Source organism: Rhodnius prolixus, unplaced genomic scaffold (assembly GCF_049639745.1).
Source record: "Rhodnius prolixus isolate KJV_2025 unplaced genomic scaffold, Rpr scaffold_1, whole genome shotgun sequence".
Taxonomy (NCBI): domain Eukaryota; kingdom Metazoa; phylum Arthropoda; class Insecta; order Hemiptera; family Reduviidae; genus Rhodnius; species Rhodnius prolixus.
The window spans coordinates 493,806-518,276 of NW_027411581.1; the positions used below are offsets into that span (position 1 = coordinate 493,806).

Consider the following 24,471-nt stretch of genomic DNA (forward strand, 5'->3'; position numbering starts at 1 on the left):
GCCCTTAGCACTTTTCTAATAGCGTGCATACTGCAATGTATAGGGCTTAGTTCTGTAAAATCGGTAGACCCAAATGCTCTAATTGGTATTTAACATTGGTTATGTAGAATATACACAAGTACTTTTACGGTCGCTTGAATGGTGGACTTCGTTCTTTTCTGTTGTGCTTTTAATCTCTTCTTTTATTAATACATTATTACTAGATAAAAGTGCTTAAAACAATGGATATTTTAATTTCTATCATTATCTGCCCTCTTTGAATAAACAAAATTTCTTTATAGACAAAATAAATTTAAAAAATTATGTGACGTTTCTCCCACCGTGCAGAGTGCGCTTGATGGCGGTTTTGTTTAGTATGTTTATTGTACGACTTAGGATCAGATACTCTGTGCAAAAAACAAAATGGTTAGTTATTGCCTTGATTTTAAGTAAGCTACTGAACATGATTTTGTTCTCTTTGAATTTATTCAGGTGAGTTATGTATTATTAAATTTTGTAAGGCAACCATATTTTCTTGAATTGAGTAACTGATTACAATTGGGTAACCATCACTTATAACCTTAAGAGTTATATTTAAGCTTTTAATATATTGTAAGTCTATGATTATTTTATTACTTCTAATTGTCGATAACTTCGTTTCTAATACGTGTTGCAGTCAGAATTAGCCAGTAATTGTTTATCTTCAAACCACTCAAACAAATTTTATGGTTGTTTTTTTAAAAAATTTGATATAAATTCATATTTCAGAACTATTATCAGAGTAAACCTAAAAATTGGATTTTTTAGTTTTATATTTTTTGTGTCTCTTGTTGTTCAGTCAAGTAATCTTTTAAAGAATTTATTATTTAAGAGGAGATAAATTATAATTTTTATGAAAAAATTGAATATCCAGTTTTAAGAGCTATTCTAATTCTTTTAGAATTAGCTTTCGCTTTCAATTTGCTGAGTGCTCTATTTGTATTCCAATTTGTTTTGTAAGAGTTTATTTAAGTTTTGCTAGAATGATTTAAGTGCAACATATGTTACCAATTTATAATGGAATAATGTTTAATTCGTAATTTTCTCTATGTTTATTTAAAGAGATGGGACCTAATGTTCGTTGTAGTGATTAATAAGATTCGTTGAATTAGAATATCTCTCCCTCTGATAAGATATCTTTCTTAGAATTTTTTTATAGAAACGCGCTTAATATTCTTAAATAAATAAATCTTAATAAAAGCTGTTTATTGAGCTGTACAAAAACCAATAAATTCAAAAGATTAATTTTGAGAACAATAAAAAGTAAAACAAAATGAAAGAGTAAACAAATTCTTAGCAATTTTTTTGTAACATCACTTTTGTTTTATCTACTCGTAGTTGTATTTATTTTATCTTACTTCAATTATATTTTTCTTAAATCGATTATCTAAGTAGAAAGATAATTATTTTCTTTTTTTTCTTTTTTTTTGGCATTGGCTTTTTACCATACAATCCGACATTTTATTGTTATTAACTTTTCTGTTTTTTATTATTTTTAATTAATATTGATTAAAGAGATTACCCCAGAGTATCCGTTGCTGCTTTCAACTGCTAATCTTTTCTATTCTTCTCTGCCTCTTGAATATTTCATTCAATTCACCGTACCATAGTTTAGGTCCCCGATCATACAGCAATTCTGCAAGGAAAACTTTAGAAAATTTCTTACAGTTTATAACAGAATAACTCTATTTCTTCTGAGCTGCACAATTTCGGGGCAAAATCTATTTACGCAGTTGATATTTACGTTCGTTGATTAGGAATCCAGTACTCTTTTCTCGTTGCCTCCCAGTTCCCACTAATCCCGCTAATTTAGATTACTCATATCTTCTGCTAACATTAAGATTTTTCGTTCTGTACACAATTTCTGCAGTTGTAAGTCGAGATACTTAATACTACAGATGGCGCCCTTTTTGGTACTTTTCCGTTAGCCGGGCGCAAATGTCGCCAATTGTGAACCAAACGCGAGCCAAGTCAACGGAAAAAAGTCAAAAACGTTCAACTATAAACAAATATTAATTAATAGTAAGCAAAACAAGTTCAACTATAAACAAATATTAATGAATTGTAAAGAAAACAGTTTTACCCAATACTGTTTTTCGCTTGCGCAAAGCTAATGGAAAAGGACCCCCCTTTTTTTTTTAAATTTCACAGGATCCTTTTGTTTATTGGTAGAGAGGCTAAATACATATCACTGTGATCATTGTAGTTCAAATTTAATGATTTAAGTATCCACTCACTTATTCTGAAAGAACAGCATACTGTCCATCTTTTAAGCCGAACACCAGTATTTTAAATAAATTAAAAATATAATATATACGCAGAATCTTCAGCAGCGGTCCATGTAGCGGTCTATGATGATCACAGATTTTAGCTAATCATATAAAATATGAACAAAACATTTTTTTTTAATATTTTCTTCGTAGAATAGAGATAAAATGGTTGCAAAACTTCAAAATGGATGTTCAGTTATATATTAAGATGTAACTTATAGTCAGTTAAAGCAATTATAATTATGTTGAATTAAGAATTTATCATTATCAAGTTCCTTGCGACTTGCACTATCGACTGTGGCTCCTAGGATGACAGTGCTTGTGTCGTCGACATGGTCATCTAGTGGAGTTTCTCAATTTTTTATTTCCATGGGCCGGTAAACTTACAGGAACAGTTACGGATTTTATTTCATTCACGGACTATAAACATTGTACCTTTATGCAGCTGTCCTGCCGCATAGTTTTCATAAATTGCTATTTTGTAACATCTAATAGAAAAATAAGACGGAAAGAAGTTACTTTACTTATTAGTTTGCATTACCACACTCACACAAGTTGTCTTCCCTAAGGAAATACTGCCCCATTTGCTAATAGAGTACAAGGAAAATTTGTTCATTGAATGTTTGTTTAACTATTTATTCTAAAAGAAAACCCTTCAGGCTTTTGAGAGGTAAAAAATATTGAGGGTACATGTTCTAAATATGAAAAAGCAGCCCATTTTACTCCCCAATTATTTCCTTTCCAATATTTCAGTTTTTTTAAAAGTGGTAAGATTAAGATAAGTCATGTGCGTTTCCCAGAGATTGCAGCCAAAGTAGATTTACAGTGCAAGCCACCAGATATTCTTGCGACAATAGGCGTGTAATCATTATCGTTAAGAATATAAGATAGAGAGAGAGAAGACGTTTCCTCCTCCAAACCTACTGGAGGAACTGAGCAATCTAAACCCCACACTTTTTCTGATCTATCGTTTCTTCTTAGAAAGCATAAGGCTACATTTAGTCGGCTTGGGCACTCATTCTGGCTAGGGTCAACATCCGCGTCCACTTTCAGACGGAAATACTTGGAGGTGTACGATTAACCTTTGAACAGCTTAGGCTAGTTGGATGGAGGTATGTACATTTCGCATGTGGGCAGTACCAAACTTTCACTTACATCTTTTTCGGTCCCTCGCGAGAACGCCAAGGTTTCTGAATAAGTTGATAATCCTTTGCTTACGGTTGGTATAGCAGATTTTTATTTTTAAAGTATTATTGATCATTTTGAACGTCCTTGAATAAAGTTCGAGAAAAATGTTAAATAGAATTTGTATAAATTAAAGTATAGATGCTTGTGGTGACTGAGGTCCGTTACTGTTGCAGCTTCTTGATCGATAATAATATCCATTGATGCATTTACTAAATGAGGGGAATCTTTGATGAAGATATTCACGTGAAGTCCATGGAGCCATTAACAGGTAATTGTGTTGATCGGAATGAGATGATGCCTCATTGTAATCTTTTATTTATAAGTTTGATTTTTCCCATCTGATAACATATTTTCAGATATGCCGTAGGATTTATAAATTCTAAAAACATTTGGACATGTGCGAAAAAGTGACCTTATTTTATAAATTTTAATAACTGATCATCGCCATTGTCTTATTAATTAAGTCTATGTATAAATGATTACGAGATTTATTTTAAGCAGCATGATAGCAACTCTCAGAGTTTGCTAACGAAGTTGTACCAATCAACTATCTTTGTGAGTGTTGAGGTTGCTAGAAATCAACCCTTATACAACTGGTCTACCGGACAGTTTTAATTAAAATTTTAGAAGAGATGAACGTAAGGACGCCAAGATCTCGAAAGAAGTGCTAATCACTTCCTCCTAAGGGATTGGTTAACCATTCGTAATCGTGAATATCCATTACTCTGATATTTGGCCAGATATTATTTAGAAAGATTTTATTTATCTTGATTAATATTTGCATTTTTTACTTTTGTTTTTAGAAGAGAGCAGCTTGTTGTAGATGAGGCTAGCTGATGTTGCTTTAATTTAGCGCTCCCAGGATGAGAGTAGTTGCACTGATCAGTGGCGGCAAGGATAGTTGCTATAACATGTTGCAGTGCGTTATGGCCGGCCACCAGATTGTAGCCTTGGCTAACTTAAAGCCAGATAATCAAGGTAAGCGTGGAAAATTTATTTTTCTTTGTAAATTACAATCATACTAAATAGTCTTACAGCTATGAAATATGTATCTTAATTTTCAAGATGAACTGGACAGTTTTATGTATCAGACTGTTGGGCACCAGGGTATAGAGTTCTATGCTGAGGCAATGAACTTACCATTATTTAGACAGCTAACTGCCGGTGTTGCTGTTCAAAATGAAAAATTGTATACACCTACACCGGAAGATGAAGTTGAAGATCTATACGAGCTATTACTTAATGTAAAGGTAATTAAACAGATTAAACAGTGACTGAGAAAGTTAGATGCTATAAAAACTGATTTTAAATTGTCTTTCTTTCTATATAGACGTACTTTTCAACAGTGTTGACAAAGACTTATTTATTAAATAATTAATATAACTATCAAATTTTTCAGGAACAAATTGAAATAGAAGCCGTTGCCGTCGGAGCGGTACTGTCTGATTATCAACGACTTCGAGTTGAAAATGTGTAAGTGTACTTGTTTGACCCCAAAATTAATGGAACACTAAAAGTACGATATATTCTTAACTGTTTTCTGAAACACGCTTTATGAAAGTTATAATACGTTCATTTTATTCGTCTGAGCAAAAAAAATTTGATTTATAAAACTGAAAAATTAATCCATTTTTAAAAATTCATGAAGAACCTGAATTTGCGCAAAAAAACTCTACAGCTGTAAGTTGTAAACATAGTACAATGTTGTTGTTTGACAGTTTCCGTAATAGCATGTATTGCAAATTTATTTATAAAATATCAGAAAAGATATTCTTTTTCTTCTTATTCTTCTTTCTTAAAGTAGTTCCTGAATTTAATCTTCAGCGATGTGATGTCAATGATAACAATAAATGTGACGCTCCGAATTGACTTTAACATTGCGCCATAACGAGCCCGAGAGTCCTAATCTTTTTGAACTATTTCCCACATTAAAGAATTATTTTCTTCTGTCGCTCATCAAAAATGAGTGTGGGAAAGTGTATATTATTGCTGTAAACGCTTTTTCGAGCAACTGAAGTTTTAAGTCAAGGTATTATTTTTTATCGGAAACATTTTTTCCAAAAAATGTTTGTCTTGGGTAACTTAGGGAAAGTGGGTGATAATGCGGACTAATTTAGGGTACACGATGGCAACATCAAATAAAGACGAGAATTAAACTTGTTGCTGAACTTATAAGACAATAATCTAGACCGGAAGGGAGAATTTTCTTAGGTTTTTTTTGTATGGTTTCCCGCGATTTTACTTTCTAATTCGTTTAGATGGACCAGAGTTGGGCAAAAATTAAATCAATTAAAAAACAATTGAATTAAACCGAAATTTAATTTTAATCATGATTAAAATTAAAAAATTTAATCGGCCAAAATTAGTTGATTAAAATTAAATTCACATTTAATTTAATCGGAATTTAATCAATTAAAATTTTTAATCATAACTAAAAATTAAGATTAAAATTAAATAATCATAATTTTAATTGATTGAATTAAATTCCAAATTTAGTTTTAATCACTTTGGACGATTAAATTTTTTAATTTAATCAAAATTTGAGAGATTAAATTTTTAAAACCAAACATTGCCAATAATGGTTAAACCAGAATCGGACCAATGCATCTTTATTCCGCCTAGCTGGTGTTTCAACACCGTCAATATTATCACCTTTCCCAAACTTGGCACCTTCATTCTACCAGTCTGGTGTCTCATCTATACCATGTTGGTGACTCTCAAGACTTATAAAGGACCACCTTACACTCACATTTAACCATGTTGGCGACTCAATAGACTTAGATAGGACCACCTTAATCTCACGATTAACCATGTTTGCAACTCACTACACTTAAATAGGACCACCTTACACTCACTTTTAACCTAGTTTGCGACTCATTAGACTTATATACGATCTCCTTGCACTCACATTTAACCATGTTTGCCACTCACTAGACATAAATAGGGTGACAGAGTTATATGCTCCACCCTGAAACGGCGGGAAATTTCAAAAAATTAGAAAAAGTATTTAATCAAATCTAGATTTTTCAGTAATTGACCCACTTTTTAAACCCCAATATCCCCAGATACACCATCCAAGTTTTCTTTCAAATGGAACAAATAAGGTCTAGGCAGACTAGAGTTATTCGATGTTCCAAATCTTCGACTGAAGCTAAGGGATTAAGGTTACTGTACACTTTATTTTTTAGATATCCCCTCTGAAAATAGTCTATTTGGGTTAAGTCCGCAGTTCGAGGTCAAAATCGTGCTCTTCTTAAACCGAATAACTGGGGATGAAAAGTGGATTACATACGAAAACATCTTAAGGTAAAGGGCATATTGTGAACCTGGAAAACATACCTCATACCATCCACCTCTAAACCAACGTTGACTCTGAATAAGAGAATGTTATGTTTATGGTGGGACTTTCGAGGACCTACACATTATGTGCTTTTAAAACCGAACGAAAAGCTCAATTCGGAGAAGTATTATCAGCAATTGGATAGCAGTCCAAGAAAAGAGGCCGGCGATGTTCAATAGGAAGAACATCATACTGCATCATGATAAGGACAGGCCACATGCTGTTGCTTTGGGGACTCGTCCAAAAATTGCAGAACTAGGGTGGGAAATTCTGTCGCATCCACCGTATTCCCCGGATTTAGCACCATCCGACTATCATTTGTTTTGAATGATACCAAACAAGCACTGTATCAATTTTTCGCATCACATTTTTCTAAAAACGGGATACACAAATTGCTCTTACGCTCGCTAGATGTCATGAATAATAATGGCAATTATATTATTTAACAAAGTTTATTGACGGTAAGAAAAATGTGTATCTTGTTTTAATCCACAAACAGACAGAACTTTCAGGTATACAGTATATAAGTCTAATGAGTGGTAAAGATGGTTAAATGTGAGTATAAGGTAGTCCTATCAAAGTCTAGTAAGTGGTAAACATGGTTAAATGTGAGAGAAGGTGGTCCTATATAAGTCTAGTAAGTGGTAAACATGGTTAAATGTGAGAGTAAGGTGGTCCTATCTAAGTCTATTGAGTCGCCAACATGGTTAAATGTGAGTGTAAGGTGGTCCTATATACGTCTAGTGACTCATGAAGAAGTCCAAGTCTAGAAAAATTAACCGAAAAGTATTTATTGAAGACGCTCAGAAAAAGCGCCTCGCCAAAACGTGGTTCGAACCATTGGTTGAAAAGCCATAAAAGTGGATGATAAAATTAGTTTGATTAACGATTGAAATTGAACTAATTCGGTGATTAAAATTAAAGTTCAATTTAATTCTCAGATTTAATCATAATTTTTTTAGTTTAATTAACGATTAAATCTGAAATTTAATTGATTAAATAATTGTCATATGATTAAAATTACGATTAAATTCTGATTTAAATTAAAAATAAATTTAATCAATTAAAAAAACAATTAAATTTGGAATTTAATTGTATTTTTAATCACTGCCCAACTCTGAGATGGACCAAGTAGACAATATATATTACAATATGTTATAGGTGTACTAGGCTGAATTTGGTGCCATTAGCGTATCTCTGGAGGAGAGACCAAGCAGAACTGTTACAAGAAATGATTGATTCACAGATAGATGCAATAGTTATTAAAGTAGCCGCTCTAGGCTTAGACCCCGCAAAACATTTAGGTCTGAGAATATCAGAGATACAACCCCATCTAATCTCCATGGTAAATATTGCTATCTCTAGACTACATTGAATCTTCACTTTCTTGTGTTATAAGCTGTACTGCTTATAACATCATAACATATTCAAGTACTGAAATGCTATAAAATATTTTGTTAATTTATATATAGGGTATGGCAACTTGAATGCGGTATCCTCTTATTTTTAAAGCACAAGTCATAAGTTGTAAAGTGTAACGTGAGGTTTCAAGTGCTGGGAAAAACATTCTAGGGCTCTGTAGATTGGACTGGCTGAAAGTGAGGGAATCGGAAAAGCAAATAGAATTTTATGGTGGATACCTCTGTGTAACCTTCAAAAGGAATTCCTCATATGAAAGTACCTCTTTGCTCAATGTATTTGTCACCTCTCTTCTATTTTATTTTTCTTAGTGTTTGCAGAGAAACTTACCTAAATGTTAAGTTTTACAGCAAACATTTTGCCAAGGAAATTAGTTTAAGGTACTTCTAGGTTAGCATGGAGGAAGCTTCGTTCCTGGAGAACCTGAATTAAAACTGTCCGGTAGGACAGTTGTATAAGGGTTGATCGTCAAAAACTGCACGAAAAAGCGTAACGTTGAAAAACACCCAACTTTGACAATTTTTTTCTCTTTTTCTATAAAAGATAAAATTCCCAAATTTTCTTTAAAATATAGGGCAAACCCTCCTTTATAGCTGTAATTTTTTTGCAACAACCCAGATCTAATAGGTTTTGAGAAAAAAGTTGCCGAAAATGAGCAAAAACTGCAATTTCAGAAATTGTTGTTGTTCTTGTTGTTGTTGTTGTTGTTGTTGTTGTTGTTGTTGTTGTTGTTGTTGTTGTTGTTGTTGTTGTTGTTACCTTTTTTGTAAACTGCGTAGCGCCTAAACGCGTGAACCGATTTTCATGAATGAGGTGTCATTCGATTCACAATTTTATGTAGATGTGCCTTTTGGGGGTCTCGACGCTGTACATCGAATAGGAGAGGAGTTAGCCCCCTTTATGTAAGGCCCCCTCCAAAATTATTATTACTAATTACTCTGTAAATCTTAGCCCGATTTTGAAATAATTTGGTAGGATGATAGAGTTAGGGCTCCTCTACGTAACATTAAAGCGGCGATCAGCTCTTACACTTGTTAAGGGAAAGTATAGCAATCGTTTCAAATTATCGACACGTGAACCGATTTTCATGAATGAAGTGTCATTCGAATCGAAATTTTGTACAGATTTGCACTTTAAAAGTCTGAACGCTGTGCCTCATAAGGAGGGGAGTTTGCCCCACCCAAGTAAGGCCCTTTCTAAAACTATTATTACCAATATTTCTATAACGCTTAGTCCGATTTTGATAAAATTCAGCTCGAATAAGTTGTTAAAGCTCCTCTACTTGGCTGTGAAGGGCCATCAAGCTTTTGCACCTACTAAGAGGAAGTACTGCAATCGTTAAAATTATCAATGGGTGAACCTATTTACATTAATGAATTGTAAATCTTTGCCTTTTAGGGAGAAGTACTGTAATCGCAGTTTATTTTTCTTACTCCTCTTAAGAGGAAGTACTGAAATCGCAGTTTAATTTTGCTTTTTACGTACAAATACCTTCCTATTTTATTCAAAACGCTTTCTCAAAAAAATTGTTATTGAGGATGGCATCTATAATCATTGTTTAAAAAGATCTCTCCAATGGTAGTTACAGTTCCGACTTAACACCTTATCAGGTTATAATGATAGAATTGCTTATTCTAAATTTTAAAAAAAATCTGTGAAACAGATAAGTAACTTTGTAAAATAGACAAAAATGAAAATCTATCCAAAAGGTACAAAAATCTCTTTAACAAAAACTTACAGTTTAAAATGTTAAGTATAAGGGTTGATTAAACGCCAAAAGGTACACAAATCAGCTAGTACCCAACATTTCATTCATGCTTAGCTGATATAATTTAAGTAATTTTGCTGCATTAACTTTTTCTTCACATTTTTTTTAGAAATTATTAGATGTCACAGACCCTTATGCTGGCTAGATCATTCATAATATTATTTTGTTATAATTATGATAAAATGTATATTATATCTTCGTTTTTAAATAGGTACTTTATTTTAACTCCATTTCAAATTATTCTTTGGATTTATCTTTAATATGCCCTTTATTTTTAGTAGTCACATATACATTCATGTTAAAGTAGAGAAAAACAAAGTTAGAGTCGGCTACTGTTTAAATTTGAATCACGGATTTAACAGAATATTTCAGTCTTGAATTCGTCTTACCGAAATATTCGTGAGGACAAATAACACACAGTTAATAACAAGTAGATTATTCAACAATTATTCATTTCTCAATAAATTGTAATTTAATTTAGTCTCCCTAATTTTACTTATAGTAAAAAACTGGAATAATTAGCTGCCCTAAAAATATGCAAATCTTATTTATTTTATATTACATATATTCAACATTGTGAGAAGAACAGCTACATTGAGAGTGTAATTGAAGAAAACTATATTATTTGCGATAAAGCCAGGTAATTATTACCTATTATTATAAACGTTTGACTACTACATAAAATAACAATTACTTTAATCGAAGAATGAACTTAAACCGACGATTTAAAAAAATAAATAAAATAAAATAAACAAAATCATTGATGTATGTTGATATAAGCATTTTTTAAAAAAAGGTTTTGAATTTTTTAGCCTCATAATTTTTTTTTATTTTTTATAACGTTTTTCTTTTTCACCTGTAATTAATAGTTTGATTATTATAAATAACTAGATATTACAGTCAATCTACAGTGCTACTTGAACAAATATTTTGTAGATGAAAATGGCCAGCATAAGGGTCTGTGACATCTAATAATTTCTAAAAAAAATGTGAAGAAAAAGTTAATGCAGCAAAATTACTTAAATTATATCAGCTAAGCATGAATGAAATGTTGGGTACTAGCTGATTTGTGTACCTTTTGGCGTTTAATCAACCCTTATACTTAACATTTTAAACTGTAAGTTTTTGTTAAAGAGTAGTCTATAATGGAGCAAAATTTGAAAATGATTGTTGGTTACAGTCCTTTTTGATATAGTTTACTAGTCCAAAAAAGTAAACTTTATAGAACGGTGCCAATCATAAATCTTAGCGAATAAATAATAGAAGCTGAAATCTGGTTTGGATTCTAGTAGCTCCGATTTCGATTTTATGTTCGTTCAAAATCCGCCCTAGCGCGCGTAAATATGAATCTCAGTTCTATATCCGGTTTATTAAAACTTTTCATAACACCCATGAAACTTCACTTTTGTTGATTTTTATTCAATTCTTAAATGCAACTTGTAAGTTCCTAGCAATGTACGTCAATACACTGTACTATCTATACGCAGTGTTGTGGGGACATTAAAAGCGTGGATACGAGTATTATGGAAGTTTGAAAAAAATAAGTTTACCGGAAGGGGAGAGTGTGGATTTTCGATTTTTGGTATTTACGAGTACTATTGTGGAAAATGATTCTATTGATTTTTCTTCAATCTTAGAATTCAAAATGAACATTGCAATTTTCTCTCTCACTCTACGTATTGCAATCGTGCAAAGATTTCTCAGGAAATATCCGTAGAGGTAAATGATTATGTGGAAATTTGTGTTTAACTGCCCGTCTGTTAATGTGTAAGGTCACTGTATTTATTGAAATACGATATTTATCTTAGGCACCGCGCCAGAACCTTCAATTTGCCAGTAATATATCAGTTCAAAATTTGAAAGAATTTTTCTTAACCAAAGTTAGTACGATATCCATAATTTAGGAAAAAATATTTTAATTTTTTTAATTCAACATTTACATATTTAATATTTAAATTCGCTGAATATTTTAAAATAAGAGGTTTCGTTTTCAATGTTGCCAACTTAAAAAATAGTGTGGTTTGCAAATATGGAAGAGTAATTTAATATAAAAAAAATAAAGAAAGAAAGAAAAAAACTATTAGGAATACTGGTGCTGCATGCCCCAGCGTGTTGGCATGTTTTCTATCTTGACTTTGTACGAATTCTTTCCAGAATGAAAAATATGGATTAAATATTTGTGGGGAGGGAGGGGAGTATGAGACGTTTACGCTCGACTGCCCCTTGTTTTGCAAATCACTCGTCATGTAAGTATCTGCAGAGTCTCCTATCCAACATAATAATCTTAACTTCATTATTTACTCTTGTATAATCACATGTTTTATATTAAGTACTTGTATCTAATTTTAGTATAGATTATATTAACTTGTTATTACTTTCTTTTGCACCTCGCGAAACTACGAACTAGTAGTTAAATTTGTTTAATTTAGTAAATCTGTTTTTACTGGAAAGACATGTTCAAGTGGTCCAACATTTATTGAAAAGATGAAATATTTGAAGAGTAACGGGGCTTAATTTCTTTTATTCCCAAGTAAGAGGGGGGTGTCGCTTTGATGTTTCTTAGTCCTTTTCGAAAAAGACAAGGTATGTTATGTATGTACACGTATATGAACCAGAACCTCATAAACAAAAAGTGCAGGAAGCTACAACTATATATTTCTTTTCGTATCTCAATGGGATTTGATGATAATTTAGTGAAGAGAATCCCTCAAACGGAAATACACATTACATTATTTTCACTTTTTTGAGATTTTTTCGAAAATTCTACGGTTCTACAAAATTATAATTTTAGTAAGAATGGAATATATTTCAATAATTCCAATCATAAGGAATTTAAGGGATTTTACCACGAGAATTTAGTAAGGGAAGTCGTATGAGTTGAGATATTGTCTGATAAAGTCCTAGATTTATTGATAGTTTTTAACTAAAAAGGATTATTGACCAATGATTTTAAGAGTTATCTTTTATGTAAGTAAAAATGAATTTTCACTTTATATAAGTACTATTTCTTAAAAAAAAACAAGAGCTGTTATATGTATGATGGCCTAGATGTCATTAAAAAAGCTCTATTTCTCTGAAATTCACTTGTCAAATTAACTAAACTGATTTCATCGTCAAATATTCAGTTACTGCTCTTGATGGAATAATTGTTAAATCATTTATACTGACGCAGGGAAAAAAGGTTTCAGTGGAAGGTCTCTCTCACTCTCTCTCTCTCTCTCTCACACTCCCTATCACTCTCTCTATCTCTCACACTGTGTGTGTGTGTAAAGCAAAAATTTCTCAGATTTCATACTTGTTGCTTCAGTTACTTCGGAGTATATCAAGTCTATCGCTTGAAAGTTTTAAATATTATGTGATTTTTTCGAAAGCCAGCGCAGGTAGATTTCGGAAATCTCGGATAATTGACTATTTAATGCAAAATATTATAACTTTGATTTTAAAAACTGTGCTACTTTTCAAATATTGCTTTCCTAACTGAACATGTTATTGACATCCAAATATTTATACAAAATTTGGAATGGTAGCGCTGGCATCATAGAAAAAATGTAGCCCGCACCCGTTAATTACTTTTCGTTCATTACTTTTATATCGAAGTAATCAGTTGTCTTCTCACGTTTATGGTCCCTGCGAAATTTGAAAATTTGGAAATCTCAGATGTAGAAGAGTTTTGCATGCAGACTGCAGCCACTAATGTTACATAATCAGGCTTATGTCATTGGTTTCCTCTTCGAAGATTTTCAGTTTTAGTTTTTAAGTAAATTTCAAGAATACTATTTAAACAAAAGTTTTATGTGTGTTTTTTAGAGTTATTTGTTATAATTTCAGAGACGATTATGAAACTGTAATACATTCAAATGATGCAATTGCCCCCGTTGGCTACTTGAATTTTACTAAACTTCGCCTAGTGGACAAAGAAGTAAGATCAGAATATGAGATTTTAAAATCTTCTTTTTTTTCAAATGTAAACAAAAATAAGTGTGATTAGTAAAATAGTATAAATTTTGTTTTTATAATATTAGAGGTAATGATATTAACATTAGTGACTTTGTCACGAGTATTATTTAAATAATTTTAGGGAATTGATAGTGATTCTAGTTTAATAGAACGTCTGCAGATTTGTCAGATGAGAACTGCGGAAGATTACATTTTAGATATTGACCAAGCAGAGGTTACTGATACCGATTCTGATGTAGGAGATGGGGAACCCTCCTCTGGAAAGGTAGACTTAAGTAAATCAGGCTCAGATCTCTCTGCAGTGAATTTCAAATGGTGTACATTATTTGATTTGCCTAAGGATACGGATCCTCTACTGGAAATAAGGGAAAGTGAGCCCTCACCACTCACTCCTTCAGTTGTCAGCAACCGTAAAGGGTGGACCTGGTTTGGAGGGATTGTAGGCGAAAATACCGACTTACAACTTGCTACCCTTGATGCCTTAAGTAAACTTGACAGTAAGTTATACTTTAATTTAGTTACGTCCATTCTGCCTCATGTTTTTAGGCTTTATATACTTATTTAAGTTCAAATACATTGTTTATATACAATTTATGCACTATAGTGCAGATACAATCAGTACAATTTATTATAATAAAACATAGCCATTGTCCATGCATCTTCATTCTAAAACTTTTCCAAGTTATGATTCTTGGAAAACTAGAAAAAATTGTCATCTGTGTATTAGTAAAAAGAAATTTGTACAATAGAAATTGATAATCGATACTACTTGGAATCAAAAGGCCGTTCCGATTACTGAAAGTTCTAATTACAAATTAAAAATAACCCTAAAAATGCGGATCACCCCGATAATTGCAACATCCACAAGTAACTAGTTTGATTTTCTCATAGTAGTTTTCTGTCAGAGCTTTTTTCCAAAAAATGCGAGATATAGAGCGAGGCTACACTGTATTTTTCATGTTACAATTAAAATTATAAAAAAAAATTTGTTGCAGATCTGCTGTCAGAAAAGGGATTAGATTTTAGTAAGCTTGTCTTCGTATCGTTGCACATCAGGGATTTGTCAGATTATGGTCCAGTAAATTCTTCTTATTTGGATGTGATTTCTGGGGCTAACCCCCCAGTGAGAGTGTGTTTAGGTACCGGTCTCAATGAACAAACACCAGTTTTACTGATTGCCTTAGCTTACGCCCACCAGAAGCACACTATGCATGTTCAGTCAATATCACATTGGGCTCCCGCTAACATTGGACCATACAGCCAGGCAATAAGGGTAAATTTTTATGTTCTATTCTATAATCTCTTAACAGAATTGATTTTGAATAAATTTTATTCTTTTCTTATTCTTCTCGTAATATTGTAGATTTTTTATTTTGAGTTTTAAATAAAAGTTTGGCAAAAGTAAAAACTTCTTAAGACTACATAATTATACTTATAATTGGAAAATAATGGAAATATATTCCTAACTTTTACATAAATAAAGATTGAATTTCGCTATCAATGTCTCTTCTACACTTATTATTTTCATATTTTTTTTTCCTCTCCCTGTAAGATGACTGTTCAAAAATTCAAAATGACCTGAGGTTTGGGCCCATCATAATGTGCTTTGTATCATCATACTTTTTTCATTTCCTTCACGTCAGTGTAATAAAGTATTACTAATAGTTCACTATAATAGTGTACCATCCTTGAAATTTTAAGAGAGTTAAATATGGGACCAAAATTCCAAATCATAAGATAGTTTTCTGATCGAATTAGCCACACTGCAGAATAGATTTTTAAAAGCTTTCGTCTACTTTTTTTAAAATACTTTCAATATTTTGTTTCGTTTTAGTAGACACTGAATACAAGAACATCTTGTAATCTTTATTTTGATTTGAACCATTTATCCAAGAAAATTTATTGAAGCAGTATGTAGTTATACAGAATAGAGAAAATTTGTTTTGTATAAGATAATGCCATTTTCTTGCTATTCAGAATGGTAGATAGTTGTCTAAAAGGGTATAGCGCCGAGTTACAGTTTATCTGTAGGTCTGTCATTACGATGTATCCAAAGAGCCAGAGTTGATTTCTCCAAGGGCACTTAATTTAAAAATGGGATAGTCCTAGTTTAAATACTTTTGTGCTGAGGAAGAAATTGACGCACGACCCTTGAACGGTGTGAAGGGTTGGCAACCTTGGGGGAATGATGATTGCCTAGTTGGTGAAATTATCTTGCGTTGCGAGATGTTGAATGAAGGAAATTCTAATAGCATTGACGGTGTTTTCTGTTCCCATTTGTTTGTACTCGTGTCCTTCAGTTAATAATCATGTTTCCGCACAACCCCTTTTCAAACATTCTATTTTAATTCATTGCAGCCTATCTTAATGTTAGCCTTTAAAATATTGAAATATAGGTTGGAGACGTAATATACGTAGCTGGACAGATAGGGCTAGTCCCGGGAACGATGAACCTGGTCACCGGTGGAATTAGGCGTCAGTGCCGACTGGCCCTCAGACATGTGGGCAGACTAGTGAAGGCTATGGACAAGGACACCCAGCTGAGAGATGTAGTACAGGTAGCTAGCTTCCTTGTTTTGCCACCACCTTTCCTGTTCAAAGGATTAAAGTTTTCTTTTCATGAGTCCTCAAATTTTGCCCTGCTGTTACTAATTTTTCCCCTTTTAAAGGGAATTTGTTATGTTACAAACGCATCCTACATTAGAGAAGCGAGAAATGAATGGGAGAGGAGAACCAACAACGCAATCATAGAGTACGTGGTTGTGCCGGAACTGCCAAAGTCTGCGTTAGTCGAATGGCAGGTGTGGGCTCACAGGGGTAACACTCGTTTTGAATGTAAGTATCATGGTATCATGGCTAACTGGATATTATTTCTGTTTCGTTCTCTTCCGTGGGCAATACAAACAATTTTGGTGCTGTAAAAATTGTCCATCTATTTTCCTTACTCTCCTAAAACTGCGAATCCAATAAGCAAAACCTTTAAAGATTTATAAGTTTACTGAATCTCTGTATTTTAGATGAAGAGACCGGATGCGTAGTTGGCGAGAACAGGGTATCAATCAGACGAAGATGGAATTATGAAAATACTGTCTCTGCCGTGGTCTGTTATGTTTCCACAGGTAGGGTACCATAAGTAATACGTATAATATTTACAAATAGCAGCTGGTAAGAGAAGCTGTTTGCTGTACATCTAGGTTTTTACTCCTCTAAATTAGAAATAACCAATTTTATTTTCCTTTTTATACTTTCTCGTATCGTACAAGAGAAGTATTCCACATTCTTTAAGGATTGGTAAATTGGTTCAAACGAATGTTATGGAATCGTATTGAATTCTTTAATATTGATACCTGAAATTTTCTTTAAACATGGTTTACAGAGAGCATGCATACAGGAGGGTATCAATATTGGAAACATTTTCATGTTCAAGGTCTTTGTGACAATTAGCTAATATCAATTATCTTTGTGACAATTATTATAATGAAGATGAAATGAGTTGCTAAATTATAGGAAGTGGGAATCACTGAAATTTTTCTTTTATTTGACAAGACCTCCATACATCCATGTGTTGAAAAGAAAATTTGTTTTTAAACTTACTTCAAATCATGAAGTTTTGAAATTGCTTTTGGTTAAAACAGTTTTACACGAAATGTTTAGTTTTGCTTTTGCTGGATAAATCCTGGAGTTTAGAATGTTTTGAAGATTTAATGGACATTTTGTTTTCAGTGTCATCAGTGTCAAATCCTGTGATATCAGAGTTTGGTGTGCAAGGGGGATATTCCTGTGAATCACTGTCGGAGAGTCAACTGTTAGAGGTACTCAGGTACGCAATGTCGCGTTTGTTCAAGGGAGTGCCGCCCCCGGCGGTAATGCAACCACAAAGCACTGTCGCGGAGGATAGTAGTGCTTCTGCCTCCGAAACCAGCGTCGCCGTCCTCTCACCACCTCCGGCTTGTTCCCTGCAGGTGTATTATAGAGTTGGTAGGGCTCCAAGCCCGCATCTCGTCCTAGCCGCTCTTTCTCAACTAGAAGAATTTAATATAGCTGCCACATTGATACCCGTCTGCCAACTTAATCATCCCAATACTTTTATATCACTTTGTGCTGTCAGACATGATTAAAATTTCAGTCAACTTAAAAAATGTTTATTAAATAACATAATTTTCGCTAATTTTTGTGATTTTGTAATATATATATATCTTTTTCTTTTTTTTTTTAGGAGAAAGTTATGAATACATACTTAAATACGTAATTTTGCGCTGGAAAATAAGATATTGTCGAAAATTCTGGTAGTTACTTCAAGAGTTTAGTACATCTTTTTAGTTTGTCTTAAAACAATTTATAATAATTAGGTTCGCACAGCATTTTCAGACCATTTGAGTTTTTTTTTATTTTTATTAAGTTCTGCTTGTTACAATTTTGGTTAAGAAAAATGTAAACGAACTTGCTTTTTAGCAACTAAGAACTTCAGAAACACAACAAAAATCATTCTATTAGAACCATGACATTTTTAGCGTACTTTGTATGTATGTACCAATCAAAATTTTGTCATTATTTAGTAGATCTGAACTAAGTCATAAGAGAATCAGTAAAGTTATATAATAGATTATCCCGGTGGTTCATACTAAGGACGGTCGCGTACTTATTGTTGGCTTTCTTTTATCGTAATAATTACTTTGTCATACTCTTAATTTCTCTGAAGAAAACATGGCCTTTTGCATGAGAGCGGAAGAACATGTGTCAGATTAAGATGCGTCAAGTTTATCAACAATATCAAAAAAGGAAATGAAAACAACGGCGATGGGTTTACCTGAAACAGGACTGTTCATTTTGCAACATTCGCCATATTTCTTCTTGAACTTGATTTGAAATCTCCCCTAAAATATATGTATTTTTCAGCTTACTGCACCTACTTTGTTACATCCAGCTTTCATTTAATCACGCGTGTTTATTAAAGTAATGTTGCTTGAAACCTAGAATTCTAAGTTGCATAATATTTGTAGCGCTGTACCATGATTGGTGTAAGAGCTCCTATTTCAAGAATTCAATGTAAATGAAACAATTTGTCTGAGACATGTTTTGTGTCATATCAAAAACAAATGTATAAGTGTAAAAAACAAATGTATAAGTGTGCGACCGCCCTGATAAGGAATGAAGTCGAACAGAAATAAATTATTCGTTAGTTTTTATTATTATTAGTCCTAAAATTTGATTGGTAAGCGTGTTTTGTTTAACCGCTTTGTTTTGTAAGCCTTCTGTGTGGGGACCAGACTCCATTCTATCTTGAGTGTTTATTAATAATTGACGTTATTGTTTGATTATGTGCCGCGTCTTCACAAACATCAAAGGGCATCCTACTCTTACACTTTTATTATAATCTCTGCTAAAGGAATATTATATATATATATACCTTATTTTTATTTATATAAACAAAGAGAAGCAGCATTTTTGGCCTAGAACTATTATGTTTGTGAATAAGGGTATGAAGTCTCTTGGAAAGCTCTTACATGTTCAGCGACTGCATCATAGGTTTCATTCTGATAATTATAGAAGGTAGAGTTACATTATGTAACATAATGTTACAGGTGTAACATTTTAAAATTTGACAAAGTTGATTTACCGGAATATAAAATAACATAATCACCGTAAAGATGCTAGTAAAGTATGTATAATAATATGAATTGTTTTAATTGATTCATAAATTTGTAAAAAATAAGAAAAAATGCATTGTCACTAATTAAAATATTTAAAAAAATTGGTTGCCTTTAAATCTTAACTACGCAGAATTTGAACAGGTCAAATATTTACAAATGGGAATGCATACAGACATTCAGAAATAGACTTCTTCATATATTTTTTAAAGCAAAATTCTTAGAGAAGGGATTAGTGCATGGAGGACTCCCCCCAGACGGAGATCCTGGGTTTCGTTCAGCTGGCTGGCTGTGCTTGATTTTTTTCTTTCAGGAACTTCTAACAGTTCTCTTTCGGTGATGGAATATGTTGCCTCCTATTAAAGAAACTGTCTGGAGACTGACAATCTTCAGGTACCAGCCGTCATTAACTCATATTTTGATGCACCTTAATTTAAAAAAGTAAATAAGCCTTTGTTGGATTCATCTATAATTAAAAAACAATCAGGTGATGGATGAGGAGCATGCTTATTAAAGGCATGCTTTCTCAAATTAAGAGAAGAGAAGGTTAAAAACTTTTACCTTTATGTTAATGGTAAAAACAGATTTTATTTTGAAATAGTCTTAATTTATATTTACACTTGTTTGCTTATTGTCTAAATAAAAATTAATAACAGAAATGCGTATATTATTATTAAAACTGTATTATTAAGATTAAATAACTATTTATCACATAATTTTGTTCCAACATTGGTACCAATAAAGGCTTTTTTATTGTATTTCGTTTGTTTAATTGTGCTGTGTAAGTAAACCTTTTACACAACCGGTTCCCGGATAGATCCATCTGTTACCGTCACCGGGCAGTGAATTTTCAAAGGAAATAAGAGAAATACTTTTTTTCTGAATAACTGACAGATAGATCTAAAAATAGATCTACATTCGTGGACTACAAATGATAAGATACGTACATTAAGGTACATATGATACCTTGCAAAAAGAAGTCCAATAAAGTAACAATGTAATGACTTGGGGTTTATCTCTTTGAATAAATATATGTTCTTTTGGCTTGTTTTTTAGTATTAAGACAAAAAAATCTGTTCAGTTTGTACAATATATAGTAAAAATCAATCATTTGAGCATTTATTTTGGTCTCTCCTTTTAATTTGTTCTTTTTTTTTACTTAATAATTTTATTTAGTATTTTTCCGAAGTCATAGCTCATCTTCAGGACTTCTATGTAAACATTTGCTTCAACAATTACTTGGACATTTATATACAATATATTGAACTAAAGTCATTAAACAAATTATAAAGAAATGTAAAAATTTCACTAAACTAACAATATCAGAAAAAATATTACATTTGCAAATAATTTAAAAAATATAAATCCAAAAATGGTCAGTTAACAATATTAAAATTATGTAAAATAGCAAGTACCTTCACATTTTGAAAAATTTGGTTATCTTGATTTTTTAAAAATGTCTGTATTACTTAATATTACTATCCAGTATCATATGTGTAACGTATCCTATTTCTTATACTATACAATTGTTATGCTTTATAGTAGTTAAATGTCATTGCATTAATTTATTTTATTTTATATAAATTTATAAAATAATTTGGGATTCCATCAATTATTTCGAAATAATTTTTGAAGCAAATTTTTATGTGTCTACATTTATTTTTAATTGGGCACTGAAGAAGCACATTAACATCGGACGTATGAAATAAAATTATTAATGTAAAAAATAAAAGGAGACACCAAAATACATTTAAAAAAAGTTTATTTCTTTTACATTTAATACTAACTAAATAGATAAATAACTTCTTAAACCGGCGTCAGACAGTACCCATAGTTGTCAGATTTAGAAAAAATTTAATAATTATGAGTATATCACCTTTTTATTCCTTTCAAGATGTATTTCTCTGTTGCAAAGATTTTCCCTGTTTTAAAATTCATGTAGTTTAATATCTAAGAAATTTTTTGTTTATAATTTTGTGATCAAATCATAAATTACAGAGCTTATAATTATTTTTGTTGTTATTCTTCATTATGGGAATTAGAAATAATTTAATTTACTTATTTGTGAATTATTTCACAAAATGGGAATGATGTTGAAAAAAAATAGAAATATATACTAGTTATGCAGATATGTACTTATTGCTCCAATTATTTATTTTAAATAATAATTAAGAATCTTATTTGCACCAAGATGTTCATCTAATCGCAAATGAAAGTGATTTGTGCGATATTTTTTAAATTATATTTAGAGAATAAAAACCACATGATTCTTAAGATGATTTGAATGAAAACAAGTATATACTGTTTGGCTGAACGTGAAGTTAGGGCAGTTATAAAAGAAGATTATTTTTATTTATTTTATATGATTTATCTTGCCTACTCAGCTGTTCGACTACGCGCTAACCAGCTCGATCATGAAATTATTCTATTGACGACACATCGCTCTGTCCAGGTCTTCCGGCATTTATTCACAATTAGGGCGATTGCTATACTTCCCCTTAACAAGTGTAAGAGCTGATCGCCGCTTTAATGTTACGTAGGGGAGCCCTAACCCTATCATCCTACCAAATTTTATCATAATCGGGCCAAGATTTACAGAGTAATTAGTAATAATTTTGGAGGGGGCCTTACATAAAGGGGGCTAACTCCTCTCTCATTCGATGTACAGCGTCGAGACCCCCAAAAGGCACATCTACATAAAATTCCGAATCGAATGACACCCCATTCATGAAAATCGGTTCACGCGTTTAGGCGCTACGTTGTTTACACAAAAGGTAGCAACAAGAAGAATAAGAACAAGACCAATTTTTGAAAATGCCGTTTTTGCTCATTTTCAACAACTTTTTTCTCGAAATCTATAACATCTGGGTTGTTGCAAAAAATTACAGATATAAAGGAGGATTTGCCCTGTTTTTAAAGAAAGTTTGAAAATTTTATCTTTTATACATAAAGAGAAAAAAAAATTCAAAGTTGGGCGTTTTTCAACGTTTCGCTTTTTCGTGCACTTTTTGACGATCAACCCTTATGCAACTGTCCTACCGGACAGTTTTAATCTATGTTGTTGCAACAAATTCCAGTTATAAAAGAGAATTTGCCTTATATTTTAAAGGAAGTTTATGAATTTTATCTTTTATAGAAAGAAGTATAAAAATTTGTCAAATTTGTATTTTTCACAGTTACGCTATCTCGAAAATACGATCACTACAAAGCAGCACTACAAAAATGGCAGACAGATTACAATAATGGTGATAAAGGTAGATTCTATAAAACTATGGCAGATCAGTTACCTAGACAACCATGGTTTAAGGGAACTGTCACTAATAAATGGGTTGTTACGACAATAAGCAGGCTGAGAGCGAACCACGCGGTGTGCGGATCGTATCTACATAGGATCAACAAAAGGTCCTCTCCTCTTTGCGTAGATTGCAATGAGGAGGAGGATTTCAAACATGTAATAATGATATGTCCACGTTATGTGGTAGAAAGGAAACGAATGTTTGACGATATATACAGGTATTTAGATGCACCATTTCGCTACGAAGACATTATATTCTCCACCAACATTTATGTGCTTAAGTCGATAGCAGAGCTAGCAATGAAATATGAACGTATTTAAAAGCTATAGCCGAATTAGAATGAATGGAAGAAAATTCTTAGAGAAGGATTACGTGATTTTAATTTTGGTTAAGCGAGAAGGATGGCAGGAGCACAGAGTGCTGCTCCATCCATTAGCAGTAGTTTATGTAAATAGCAGTATATAGTAGAATGATGAATGTGTGAAGCGAATGTATTTGTAGGTAAGAATGGAGAGTGAGTGATATTCTAGTGATAAGTACCTAGATGCTGGCTGTATGGCGGAAGCCAATGCCACAAAAAAAAAAAAAAACGATAACCCTTATTCAACCCTCCTAGAGGACAGTTTTAATTACTTATAACTTGTGTGACATTAAAAGGTTCTCTTAATTTGAAAGTTGATGAAAGCTCAATTTTAAAGCTAATTTTTTTTAAATAGTAGATATGCGGATAGATCTGACCAGAGCAATTTTTTAAAATGGAAGCTGGTGAACACCATTGGAACATCTTCAAACTTCTTTCGGGAAGGTTATTTTGCTGTTAATAAGTACCCTTCGAACGATTTACTACATTTGGCTACGAGGTTGAACTGGATGAGAGAGGAGCGATGTGATTCATTTACAACCATAACCATATTTCTAGACCGTTTTAATAAAGCGGCTATTTTAAACTTTTCATATTTCTCTACTTTTTTCTTATCCGGAATATTCTGTTCATCCTCTGGCATAATCCTTGACTTCCATTCTGCCTTCCGGGACGTGGTTCTTCTCACTGTCCAATTTTCAGTAAAGGGGCTTTTTAGGCCGTTTTGATTTGTAACAGCGTTCCTCTTGGATTATAAATAGAAGGTTCAGTTTGGTTAAGTCAGCTGAGGTAAGGAATGAAACGGGTCGCTTACCAAAAATATACCATAAGAGAATGATCTTGAAACATTCTTCATCTCTCTCAAAATCGACCATCTCAAAAGTTACTAAATGCTATTAAACATTTTCAGCAATTGTGTGTTTAATAATTTTACGGCAATGAAATGTAATGAAACAGAGGTATTGAACTCCAGTTTAGGCCACTTTTAAACACCGCCGAATTCGAAGTAATGGCTTTTTTAAATCTCTTTAACACGTTCGCGGACGGCTACTGCATATGCTTTGTTCTAGTGGGTCACCACTGCATGTGCAGTGCAATCGATTTGACTCTTTCGATTGCAAAATTGAGCAATATTTGAGCAGTACTGCTAATGCAGTTATTTTTTTTTCTTTATTTATATATTTTTGGTGCTATATAGTAAGATGT

At 32.4% G+C, this 24,471-nt stretch overlaps 1 protein-coding gene across 4 annotated transcripts; it reads left to right on the top strand.

Annotated features, from left to right (window-relative positions):
• The first annotated feature begins 276 nt into the window (after positions 1-276).
• On the top strand, positions 277-20,366 carry LOC141451960 (uncharacterized). 4 transcript variants are annotated; one of them, XM_074123787.1, is made up of 15 exons: positions 312-471; positions 3,650-3,744; positions 4,280-4,454; positions 4,542-4,726; positions 4,876-4,949; positions 7,978-8,161; positions 12,158-12,249; positions 13,832-13,922; positions 14,082-14,225; positions 14,301-14,457; positions 14,956-15,233; positions 16,357-16,518; positions 16,630-16,795; positions 16,978-17,079; positions 17,684-20,366. In XM_074123787.1, exons 3-15 carry the CDS (start codon positions 4,340-4,342, stop codon positions 18,076-18,078), a joined length of 2,145 nt encoding a protein of 714 aa, XP_073979888.1. In that variant the 5' UTR covers positions 312-471; positions 3,650-3,744; positions 4,280-4,339; the 3' UTR covers positions 18,079-20,366. The 4 variants fall into 4 exon arrangements, with proteins under 4 accessions (XP_073979881.1, XP_073979888.1, XP_073979877.1 ...); XM_074123780.1 differs by having other exon boundaries at positions 277-405; positions 14,082-14,457; XM_074123776.1 differs by having other exon boundaries at positions 14,082-14,457.
• The last annotated feature ends 4,105 nt before the right edge of the window (positions 20,367-24,471 follow it).

Coding starts and splice junctions, on each gene's coding strand:
- LOC141451960 (XM_074123780.1), top strand. CDS start 4,340: ATGAGAGTAGTTGCACTGATCAGTGGCGGCAAGGATAGTTGCTATAAC. Junction 4,950..7,977: donor CGACTTCGAGTTGAAAATGT/GTAAGTGTACTT, acceptor AATATGTTATAG/GTGTACTAGGCTGAATTTGG. Junction 16,519..16,629: donor AGCTGAGAGATGTAGTACAG/GTAGCTAGCTTC, acceptor CCCCTTTTAAAG/GGAATTTGTTATGTTACAAA.